General features: G+C 39.5%; 3 protein-coding genes and 1 long non-coding RNA gene across 6 annotated transcripts; 2 read left to right on the top strand and 2 right to left on the bottom strand.

Moving 5' to 3' along the window:
* Window positions 1-683: 683 nt before the first annotated feature.
* Window positions 684-1707, bottom strand: LOC120721990 (hepcidin-like). The gene is made up of 3 exons (XM_040012684.1): window positions 1533-1707; window positions 1359-1445; window positions 684-1193 (listed from the first exon to the last, which is right to left on the bottom strand). The coding sequence occupies exons 1-3, from the start codon at window positions 1614-1616 to the stop codon at window positions 1101-1103; spliced, it is 264 nt and encodes an 87-aa protein (XP_039868618.1). The 5' UTR covers window positions 1617-1707; the 3' UTR covers window positions 684-1100.
* A 1517-nt stretch (window positions 1708-3224) lies between these two features.
* On the bottom strand, window positions 3225-4470 carry LOC120722003. The gene is made up of 3 exons (XR_005693314.1): window positions 4229-4470; window positions 3404-3689; window positions 3225-3313 (listed from the first exon to the last, which is right to left on the bottom strand). It is a non-coding gene; the product is annotated as an uncharacterized LOC120722003 (long non-coding RNA).
* A 69-nt stretch (window positions 4471-4539) lies between these two features.
* LOC120721995 (hepcidin-like) lies at window positions 4540-5220 on the top strand. The gene is made up of 3 exons (XM_040012690.1): window positions 4540-4718; window positions 4817-4894; window positions 5031-5220. The coding sequence occupies exons 1-3, from the start codon at window positions 4632-4634 to the stop codon at window positions 5124-5126; spliced, it is 261 nt and encodes an 86-aa protein (XP_039868624.1). The 5' UTR covers window positions 4540-4631; the 3' UTR covers window positions 5127-5220.
* A 456-nt stretch (window positions 5221-5676) lies between these two features.
* On the top strand, window positions 5677-10320 carry LOC120721982. 3 transcript variants are annotated; one of them, XM_040012667.1, is made up of 3 exons: window positions 5677-5725; window positions 9307-9351; window positions 9444-10320. In XM_040012667.1, exons 2-3 carry the CDS (start codon window positions 9312-9314, stop codon window positions 10292-10294), a joined length of 891 nt encoding a protein of 296 aa, XP_039868601.1. In that variant the 5' UTR covers window positions 5677-5725; window positions 9307-9311; the 3' UTR covers window positions 10295-10320. The 3 variants fall into 3 exon arrangements, with proteins under 3 accessions (XP_039868601.1, XP_039868604.1, XP_039868602.1); XM_040012670.1 differs by lacking the exon at window positions 5677-5725 and adding an exon at window positions 6336-6387; XM_040012668.1 differs by lacking the exon at window positions 5677-5725 and adding an exon at window positions 8376-8423.
* The last annotated feature ends 1010 nt before the right edge of the window (window positions 10321-11330 follow it).

Here is an 11330-nt window from a genome sequence, read left to right as displayed (position 1 = left end):
CACTGCATTTCATTCATGTGTCTCTATTGGACAGTGTTGTAGAAGTTACAGAAGATAGGAATCAGTTCCACCTTGGCCTGACGTTTGATCACGTTTGGTTGTTCTGGCTTTGAGCCTGTTTGTGATACGCTACATCCACATGATACAGCTACTCTAGCTTTTTTTGAAGTGTCGTGAAATATTTTTGTTTAAATGTTCTGCAGAACGGAGGCAGCGCACATACAGTACAGATATTATCTGAAACAGCATTACACAGTGTTACACCTACTTTACAGTTTCACCACAGTGCAACGTCTCTCAGTATTGTTGAGATGTTTTCTATTATTATGTCCAGTATCAAATTTCTGCTGTACGCAAATCTTTCTATTCTGTCTTTTTCTTCTGTGTGAGGGATTCCTGCATTAATCATGCAGCTTAGAAACTTCATATGCACACCGTGAAAACACCTCCAAATAAATTCAGTGAAAGGTTGTCAAGATAAGGTTGTCTAAAACATTTATGAATGAACTTGTATAGAAAGTGTTTCTAGGAAACATTATCTAACACTTCTACATTCTTTAAAAAAAGTATGCTTGGTTTAACTTTCAAATAACCAATGAACCAGTCCATCAGCTCAAAGCTATTGTACATTACTGCATTTTTGTCAAAATTAGTGGTAAAATTGAATGATGATGAGATGCTCCCTACTTATAATTACAAATATGGGAAAATATGCTCACTTTACTTTTGCTATCAATGGCTTGGCTCTATTAACAGGTTGTACCACATACGACATGGGCAAGAGTATGAGGCAACAACTCTTAACTGACATCAGCACAAAAACTGTACATCAGGAGCTTCATGTCACTGGTTTCCATTAATGTTTAATTCTTGTCAGACAGAAACAGAAACAGACAGCACATGTTGTAGTATAGTGACTCTGAACTTTTTAATATAATAACATACTGTAGTTCCAAATGCTTGGTACACTGTTCACTGTTACAGCAGGATGACCAGATGAAGAAACACTGTCAGACTTTAACAAATGCTAAGCAGTCAAATCATTTCATGTATAACAGTCTATAGTTAGTGGTTGATGTGAGAATCGCAGGTAGATATTCTCAGAATCTGCAGCACAATCCACAGACACCAGCATTGCAGCAGCCGCAGCAAAAGCGACACTTAATGCCACGCTTCTGTCTGTGGTATGGCATCTGTGTGAAAGAGGAGAAGAGCAGAGAGTTTATCTTCAGCTGCAAGTCACTTCATTGTTTCTAATTTTATGTAAAGCTGTGAGTGCACAGACTATTTTAAACATCTTCCTGCATTTGAGAGATCTCACAATTACTGTCTTCATTCATTTATTGAATTAAACTCACCACCCATGAGTCAGCTGATACCTCCTGATGTTCAGCAGCTGGACTGTCATTGCTCACAGCCTCTTGTAGCTCTTGCAGTTCTCGTACCTGTAGAGAAAGAAAACAGATCTTAGCATCTTCACAACAAATTCATGCAGAAGAAGCACATTACATGAATTTAACACAGTCTGTAACCTCAGCAAATGTGGCAGAGCTCTGCTGAATGCAAATACACATGAGTGCAACGGCCACTGCAACTGCAACACTGAACGTCTTCATCTTCAGGAGGTTTGAGTGGTTTAAGGTGGTCAGATCCTTTGACTCTCTTGTTGACTCTTGTCAGCTCCTTTGTGATGGTTGACTGAGGGAAAAGGTGCTGGTATTTATACTCATTTGCTCCACTGCTGCCTCGTCACTTAGAGTACAGCAGCTACTGTCGGGAACAGGCTTGCATCAATAGGACAGGGAAAACCCATATAGTTAAACATCCGAAGGTCAAAGTTCATGCCGACTGAGAAAAGTACAGATTTTCTCGTTCCTCAGGAATTTCCCATTCCCAGAATTTCATAGCACAGGAAAATATGGAGTTTTGCAATGTTCCTGAAATCAGGTACACAGTAAAAAACCAAGTGTCAATTTTACACTTACAGAGTTGATTTTAACTCTGCTTCAGATAACATTTGGTCCCACTCAAAATTAGAGTTAAATTTACTCTATGGCCAGTGTTAACTTTTCAGTGTTAATTGTACTCAATTTAGTGTAAAAATTAACAACAAAAATGTGTAAAAATATTTAACACTGAGGGTTATTCACACTGTTCAGAGTAATTTGATTACACTTTATAGAGCTATTTTTACTCCAAGTTTAGTTTAATAATAACACTCTGATGTGTAATAATATATCATTTTTATTTCTCTGTAGTGTGATTTTTTCATATTCATCTTATGATGCTATATTACTAAATAACTGTGATCTATCCTGCATTATGGAAATAACAACAAATATACAGGTTAAAGTAACAGCATTTATTATGTTTCTCAATTCAGTGTCATTTAATTAACGTAACAAACCTTTACAATTCACAGTTCTATGATGCTCACTAGAGAAAGCAATATGACATTTCCCCAATGTCGTAGTTGCAGAAAAGTAACAAAGTTGGTCAGGGATGAACTGTATGATGTACCAAAGACATAATGGGCCCTAAAGAGTTCATCAAGGGCTCCTACTGAACCTCTCGCTTTACATGGAAGTGCATGCTTCTCAATCACAATGAAGGTGTGAATGCTGCTTCTTGTGGATCCCTGAGTAAGATGGTAGGGCTGACTGCTTCGGGTGATGTTGCCTAGATGCTGCTGTACACTGGTTCCAGCCTACAACAACACATTAAACAACAGTATTAAGTGACTATCCTCTGACAGTAGATTAGCTCAACTCACTGTCCATGAAAATAGAGGTGATGGAAAGTATATTTTAAACAACATACCTTTGGGAATTTGATGAGGTTATTAACAGCTTGAGATGCAGACATCTTTCCTGGTCTCTTTCGCCCTTGTGCAGATGGTGGTAGCAGATGTAGCAGCAGCAAGATAGTAGACAAGTCACTGTCCCAGCCTACAGACCAATAAACAAGGAATTATTCCAAAAATACATTGAATTGACAGAATTACCTATATAACCAACAATGGCAAATAAAAACAGTCACAATCATGCCATTCTCAACTTCAGTACCTGACTCAGCATTGCACATTAACTCTAAGAGCTCTGAGGTGGGGACAAGTCCATGACTTTCCTTTACAACCTTTGCTTTGAGATTGGTGAGCCACCTCTCCAAGAATTTGCTCCCAGTGACCTCACAAAACAGGAGTCGGAAATCTTGTTCTATCTGTAATGCTTCTTTCCTCCACAGCTTTTCTTTGAATGGTCTTCAACCGCCATGCAATGTATCCTGAACTGCTCTCTGGATCGTAGTAATGTTTCTATGTAATTAAATAAACGAAGAAGGACTATGTTATCAACATTTCTGAGGGCAATTATGTATTTAATGTCGAAAAGTTCCCTTTACTTACATATCCATGTTGTAAATATGGGTCTTCCAGATATGGAGACAGAGCAACAATGCCCTGCGCATACATCACTCTTACGCTTTTAGGGGGAGATGTCCTAATGTATAAATTCAATAATTGGCATTAAACATCACAATTAAAAATAATACAATGTTTAAAATGTTTCTTTATATCTTACATTTTTGATTCTTACCCATGTTATTCTGTCATCTCAGCCTCTAGTGTGTTTCTCATCCATCTTCTGGTTGCATCTCTCAGAGATTTGGTTTTTGCGTACTCTTAAACCTTTCTATAAAATAGGAAACATTACTTAATATTACTTAACATGTCATTAACATTGCTATCAGTTAATTTACACAAAATACATATTTCTTACTAAATAATGAGCAAAACTCTAAAGTAGTGTATGCCTTTGGCATTTGCTTAAAATAATATAAACCAGTAAAGTTAACTTTATGGTAATGTTACCCACTTTTTCTGAAAGTATGTTCGCTTATGTAAGCTAATTAGCGATTATTAGTTTACTGATAAACGGTAATTTAGTTGTTCAAACTGTGCGATTTGACATGTGACAATGATATTATTTAGACAGCATTTAGAAGAAATACATAGTTAAAATGTTTTAGGTTCATATTAACGCAGTGATAAGATAACGAACATCTTAACTTTTAGCAACTGCTAGCATGTAGCTACTGGAATGCCATTAAACCTATGGGTAAATGCTGCTAACATGTCCTCACTCGACATCAGTGAAACTATAAAGAGCTACTTAGTTTAAAAATACCTTTTAAACAATGTTACCAGTATGGGAATGTTAACTTCACTTACCTGACTGTGGCAGCTCTTCGGAGAAAATTCCCTGCGCATTAGAGCTCTGAGGCCACACACGCCTGCGGACTGGTAATAATCAACACTGTGTGGAGTGAAGTCTTCACTGCGTGACTAACAAACTTTACAATGACTTTTAACTCTGATGTTAGAGCTGGTTTACTCCTCATAGAGTTGTAAATACTCTATCTAGGTTAAAATAGGTTTACTCTGAAATATTGACACTCCATTTTTTACTGTGTAGAGTTAGGTAGAGCTGTGAGTGACGAGGCAGCAGGGGCCCAAATCAGTATAAATATCAGCACTTCTGCACACATTAACCATCAGACAGAAGGACTCAGCTCACAACAATCATCCGGACCAGGAGAAAGAGTCCAAGTTGAGCCTCTCAAAGCCTCCTAAGATGAAGACGTTCAGTGTTGCAGTTGCAGTGGCCGTCGTGCTCACATTCATTTGTGTCCAGCAGAGCTCTGCTGTCCCAGTCACTGAAGTAAGAACTTGACTTTAACCAAGTGTATTAGCTTACAAGCTGCAAATGTTTGTTTCAGTGCTACAATGTGGTTTCTACTGCACTCAATTCATTAACAGGAGCAGGAGCTGGAGGAGCCAATGAGCATGGACTATCCAGCAGCAGCACATGAGGAAGCATCAGTGGACTCATGGAAGGTAAGTAACACTAACTGAGTGAATGTGGCCAAATTACTTCAGCTAAATGAAAGTGTTTGTTAGAGCAGGTGAAAATAAAGAGCAGTGATGCTGCTGCAGATGAACTCTGTGCTCATGTCTCTTGTGTTTCCCACAGACGCTGTATAACAGCAGACACAAGCGTGGCATCAAGTGTCGCTTTTGCTGTGGCTGCTGCACCCCCGGTATCTGTGGAGTTTGCTGCAGGTTCTGAGGATTCCTGCTCCAACAACCACTCAGTATTAACAAACTGTATGTCACAGACAATGTGTGAGATTTTACTGTTTTAGTCACATTGTGTCCTCAGTTACTGCAATCAACTACATGCTTGTATTACACAGTTTATCACAATAAACTTTATGGTCATTTAGATATAATGTGGATTTTTGTTGTCATTTTAAATGTCGTATTTTCCTTTGTTACATTTGTAAAACTGACTGCTATGCACCGTCCATCCATCAATTCATCCATCAAAGCTGCCATAGGGCTACAGGCAGGGTATATCCCGGACAGTGTTAACCAGTGTTGGGACTAATGCGTTATTAAGTAACGCGTTACAGTAACTACGTTATTATTGTGGTAACGAGCATGGTAACTAGTTATTATGCCAAAATCAGGAACGCGTTACTCGTTACTGGGATTTAGATAGGGTCGTTACTCGTTACTTCGTGTGGTGGCTATCGCGGAGCTTCCACAGATTCAGTAACATTAGCAAGTGGTGGAGGCCAGCAGGTGGAGGAGGGAAAGGGGAGGCAGGAGGAGGAGAGACCCGAAGCGGCCGCTAGTCCGAGTGTCAGGTGAACTGAACTTCAGGTAAGACGTTATGACCTGCAGTCTATCTGGGTCAGATATAAACCAAGTTTAGGTGGAGTTTATTTTCGTTATGCTGACTTTTTCGTACTGCGTGCTAGCTAGCATGACGGGGTTTCTATACAGCTGGGTGGGTGCTATGATGTTAATGATGTTGAACTTTACTTTGTTCATAGGTTAATTATTAGAGTTGCCAACCGTTCTCTAAAAAACGGAATCGTCTCGTATTCAGAGGAAATTATTACGCAATTCGTATTGAGGTGAAAAGGAACAGTTTGTCCCGGACTTCAGCTACAATGAAAAAGACACAAAGCTGGAGTTATTCTTTGCTGCACAGCTGCCTCTCATTCTCTCCCCTCCCCCTCTCCTGCTGCTACTTCAATCATGAAACTGATCAATGATCAGCTGATCGGCTTTTCCCTCTTGTTTATTTATCGCCCACTTTGCGCCAGAAAGAGGAAACCAGCGGATGTCGCGTTAACAACAGCAGCACGTTTGGTCAGCTGTTGTTAGAATTTATTTAATATTAATTTCTAGTATCAGCTGATGTTTGCTGGAGCCACATCTGTAAGCTGCTGGTCATGATATCGTTTGGTTATCTGGTGAGAGGGAAACATGAAGATGAAACCAGGAGATGTCCTTACTGGATCATCAGAGCTGAACAGGTGATGGAGAAACAGGTTTTCCCTTTAGATGACATGAATGAGTTGAAGTTATGAACTGTTTCTGAGAGACAAATAACACCAGGATCCTTTTCTAAGTAGCTGACAGCTGGTAACTGTGCAGGGGCGGATCTAGCAAAGTGTTGCCAGGGGGCCAGGTAGGGCATTAAAAGGGAAAGGGGGGCACAAGGAAATACTTTCTTATTCTCATTTCAAATGTCTAGCTTTTAATAAATAATTATCTGAGTCTTACAACAAACGATTGATTGATTGATACATATACCATCAAGACAGTATACATCACTGTCACAACAGTGTTGTTTTCATTCAAAGGCTTTATGATTTTTGCTATAATGGTGGGCCGGTCTCAAGTCAAAATGCCCGGGCTGATTTTTTTGTCCCAGTCCAGCCCTGTATGCAGCTCATCTGCAGTCTGGTGTTACCTACATCTTTCCTATTCAGAAGGCAGAATTTCTGAGTTCTGAGTACAATCAAAGCACCACGACTGCAGTTTTTGTGTTGGATGTAAAAAGCGCACGTGACGCTGTGACGTAGGCTAGAATCATGGCGGCGGTCAACAAACGGTCCAGGCGTGGGATTTCTATCGTGGAATATGCACATTATTTTTCCTTTGGTAGGTGGCACAGTGCACTTGTGGCAAGTAAGCAAGCTAGAAGACTGGCAGTCTTGCTGGGTATCCAGTTAGCAACACATTAACAAGAGAAGTCTGAGTAAAACCAAAGTTACTTTCCCTAGTAACTAGTTACTTTGAAAGTAACGAGTAACTTGAAGTAACTGAGTTACTTTTGATGGAAGTAACTAGTAATGTAACTAAGTTACTAATTTAAAGTAACTTACCCAACACTGGTGTTAACACATAGAGAGAAAAGCATTCATGATCACAGTAACCCTGTAACTGATTCAAATCACAATTTAAACCAAACACCAAAGTGTTCTGACTTGAGGGGAGACTCTCTAAAATATTCTAGTTTTATTTCAAACACATACGCAGTTGGTTACATATGGTTAAAAATGATTCAAATGCAGTAATATATACATTTTTCATATAAATAGAGTCATAACTTGATATTGTCCTGTAAGCCCCACATAATTAAACACTTAGTTAGATAAAACATGTGAGTTTTGATGTTATGTACTGTATAGCTTGTGTAATAAATAAACATGTAGCCCAATAAGTATAAAATCCAGAAAGCTACACGACATGGGGCAGTTCATTTACAAAGACAAGTGTAGCTTGAGTTTCACACTGTTTTTTGTTAGAAAATAATCAAATTGTTAAATGCTTAAAGTACACAAAACGTCAGAAATCTACACTGTCATGAACAACAATGTAAACCAAATTTTTGGATTAACCCTCCGAAGTCTGAATCCCAGCTTGTGCACATCAACATCACTGATTTGCACAAATACAGTTTATAATGAAGACATGTTAAATATTAAGCACTGAAAACAGTTTGGTTGTTGTTGTTTGGAACGTCATTTAATGCATGTTGTTTTGTTGCCATAGTGATGCCTCCAGGGGAAAATTAGGGAGCAGAGCAAGAATAAGACTGTGGATATATGTTCTGATAGCTTTGGGTTCTCTTTGTTTTTGCCTAACAATCATAAAGAAATGTATTATATTTTGTGTGTGTCCTCATTATTGAGCTTAATCCTGCATAAAGGCCAAGATGAATCTCTTAGAGTAGAACTTTACAGTAACTATTAGAATAAAAAAAAAAACACACATTGACTGCTTTAGTTTTTAAGATTCACTTCTGTCTTAAGTATTTTTTGTCTCCATATAAAAGATATCAAAATCTGTGCATACAACTTGATGTAAAAAGAATCTATGTACATTCTGCAGTCTATGATGCTAGAATGACATCACAGCATTTAAACATGTTTTGAATGAAAACATCAGCATATGAAAACAAAACTGAAGAGACACTGCAACCATATGAAGGAAGACGACTATTTAGTGAAATTTTCTACATTTCCCTGAGGATTAACTGCTCCTTAACTTACCAAGAACTAAAGTAAGCTCAAATTTCATTTTTATAGACTTAAGATCATTTACTTAAATATAAAGCCTGATTTTCCTGCCTGCCAGGACAGTATTTATGTACTTTACATTGTGCAAGTCTAGACTATATTTTACATCATAGAGAGGATGATGTGGATCTATTATTCAGGAAAACAAATGAAGACTTAACTATTTGTCAGCTGTTGTAATATTTGACAAATTATACATAAATTAGAAAATGTTCTTAATCATATCTTAGAGTGACAGAAGCTCTGCTGTTAATCTTAGTATCTGCAGTTTTTACATGCTTACATAAACACACGCAGTTACTGTCCCTCCATTTAGAAAGACAGAGGCATCAGAGTGAGCATCATTCAACACAGACGCTCTCACAACACAAATCCTGACGTCGGTTTGCAATAAATGTAATTTAAAAAATTTACATTCATGCATGTTATATGCATTTTGTCCATTCCAAAGTTGTGAGTCTATACCAGCCAAAATGCTGTCTTTAGTTATTAACATTTGAAATGATGAAGGCACTTGAAAGTAACACAACATTAGCTGCCTTTCCAGAAAAAGACAAAAACCTTTCAGAAGTATGTAAGGTTTTGTGAGGTTTTCCTCCCAGGCTTCTAGACTTCTGATTGGCCAACATTTCTACACTGTTAGGATTTGGCATGTTCCTGACTTTGTTTTTAGGGTTTACATGTGGAAGGAGATATTTTTTCAAAACTGCACATGTGGACGGGATTTTTTCTAAACGAAAAAGGAAAATTTCCGTTTACAAAAATGCCCGTGTACGTGTGGACGTAGCCTAAAGTTATCACAAAAAAGCAAATTCGCTGAACATTCTGAGTTGTTTAGTGATCATTGTTGTTTTCTGTTCCTTGTAGTCAAAATGGATGGAAGCGGAGATGGATCACAAAATAACCGTAATGGTAAGCACATGTACTCAGTCGTAAAATTGATGAAAAACTGATTTTCAGCAGATATTTATGAATGCTAATTAAAAGATAAAATGATCTTGCAGGCCGACAGGTTAACCCAGAAATGTTTCCAAGAGGAGATCAGGAGCCAGCTTACGAACCTGTTGGTGGATTCTGGGGTTTACTGGAAAGACTTTATGTTAGTCTCTATGATATCCTTTTTTGGAGGCTGACTGAGCTACTAGATGAATTAGAGGATCGATATGATGTCTTATATATTGACTTTCACAATGTCAATGACGGCAATGTCAACAATGTCAACAATCACAATATTAATGTGAGAGACAATAATGCCAATGTTGACAACAATGAACTGCATGATGATCATAATGCTGTTGTTGTTGTCGGCATTGAAAATGACGATTCTGATGAGGCATTTGAAGACTGTGAGGATGTTCACCCGTACGTCCCAGAAGAGGATCCTCAGCCAGGTGTATCCAGGAAGAGGTCTAGAGAGATGGATGTGGAAGATGTGGAGGCAAACAAAAGAATCAGATGGAGCGAGGAGTTTTCTGATGATGACTCTGACTTCATCTCTGCCTGTGACACTGATAGCGAGGGCTGTCCTCATCTTGGTAATATTGCTGATGAGGTACCGCTGTCTGTTGGATCCACGAAAAGGTCCAGAAAGGAAGATGGAGATGAAGAAGAGCCTAATAGCAAAAAATCCAGGCTCGCAAACTCTGATTCGGGGACCAGCTCAACTGTGTATGATCACTCTGAGAGCAGTAGTGATGAAGTCTTTGAAGATGCCCATGAAGAGCCTGACAACCATGAAACCGGAGGCTCGAGGAAAAGGTCCCGAGATGATTTGGAGGAAGAAGAGGAATACTTGCACGTTTGCAAATTTCGGAGGTGTTCAAATGAGTCCACCAGCACCCGTGATGACAACTAACACTATTTCAACGGGATTTTTCTGTATCCTTTAGTAGGCTGATGGCCTACTCAGGTGACCCTGAATCCTCCCTTGGTTTTGCTGCCATAAGTTGGGCATACACTGTGCAATTTTTTCAGTCGTGTTATTCAGCTCCTGTTCAAACTGTCCGATTGACTCGTAGGGGTTAGAAGTTCGTAGGTCACGATGCAGGGTCTCATACTATATGGCCCGATGCTCTGTGCATCGGGCCGTGCTAATCTGTGCATCACATGTGCCTGCACATGTGATGTGACAATAAAAGTGATTTGATTTGATTTGATTTTGATTTGCACCTGAGTGCTCACACTGTGTGTCCATAGCATGAAGGTTATGGTAAAATGGTAAATGGCCTGTATTTATATAGCGCGTTAATAGTCCCTAAGGACCCCAAAGCGCTTACATATCCAGTCATCCACCCATTCACACACACATTCACACACTGGTGATGGCAAGCTACATTGTAGCCACAGCCACCCTGGGGCGCACTGACAGAGGCTGAGGCTGCCGGACACTGGCGCCACCGGGCCCTCAGGTTATAACACAAAATTTTACAACTATTTCACGGTTGTTGTGGTCGCGATAATTTGTGAGGCCACATTGAAAAGGCTCGGATGAGCTTGGCAGTTCTACAAGTTGTGCCTCCATCGCTTGTGTCCGGATCACACGCTGCACTGCCGTGCTGTTCTGTCTTTTCGCTTTCATCTCTGTGTTTGCGCGTGCGCAGTGAGAGACGCTGCGTTGACAACCCTCACAACGGCCGACAGGATTTCAAACAGGTTTGATTTTCTTACGACCAAACGACTGATGATCGGGAGCTGGTCGTGAGGTGTTAATCACTTCTCGTTACCCCCATGTATACGATGCACGACACACGATTAAGGCCAAACTCGGGTCGATCCCCAAAACGGTCGCACGACTGAAAAATCGGCTCAAAATGGGCCAAAAATCGCACAGTGTATGTCCAGCATTAGGCGTAGGCTGCTGGGGGATTCCCATGATGCACTGGGTGTTTCTT

This window comes from Simochromis diagramma, unplaced genomic scaffold (assembly GCF_900408965.1).
Source record: "Simochromis diagramma unplaced genomic scaffold, fSimDia1.1 OVJJ01000618.1, whole genome shotgun sequence".
Classification (NCBI taxonomy): domain Eukaryota; kingdom Metazoa; phylum Chordata; class Actinopteri; order Cichliformes; family Cichlidae; genus Simochromis; species Simochromis diagramma.
This window is presented reverse-complemented; position numbering and strand designations above follow the sequence as displayed.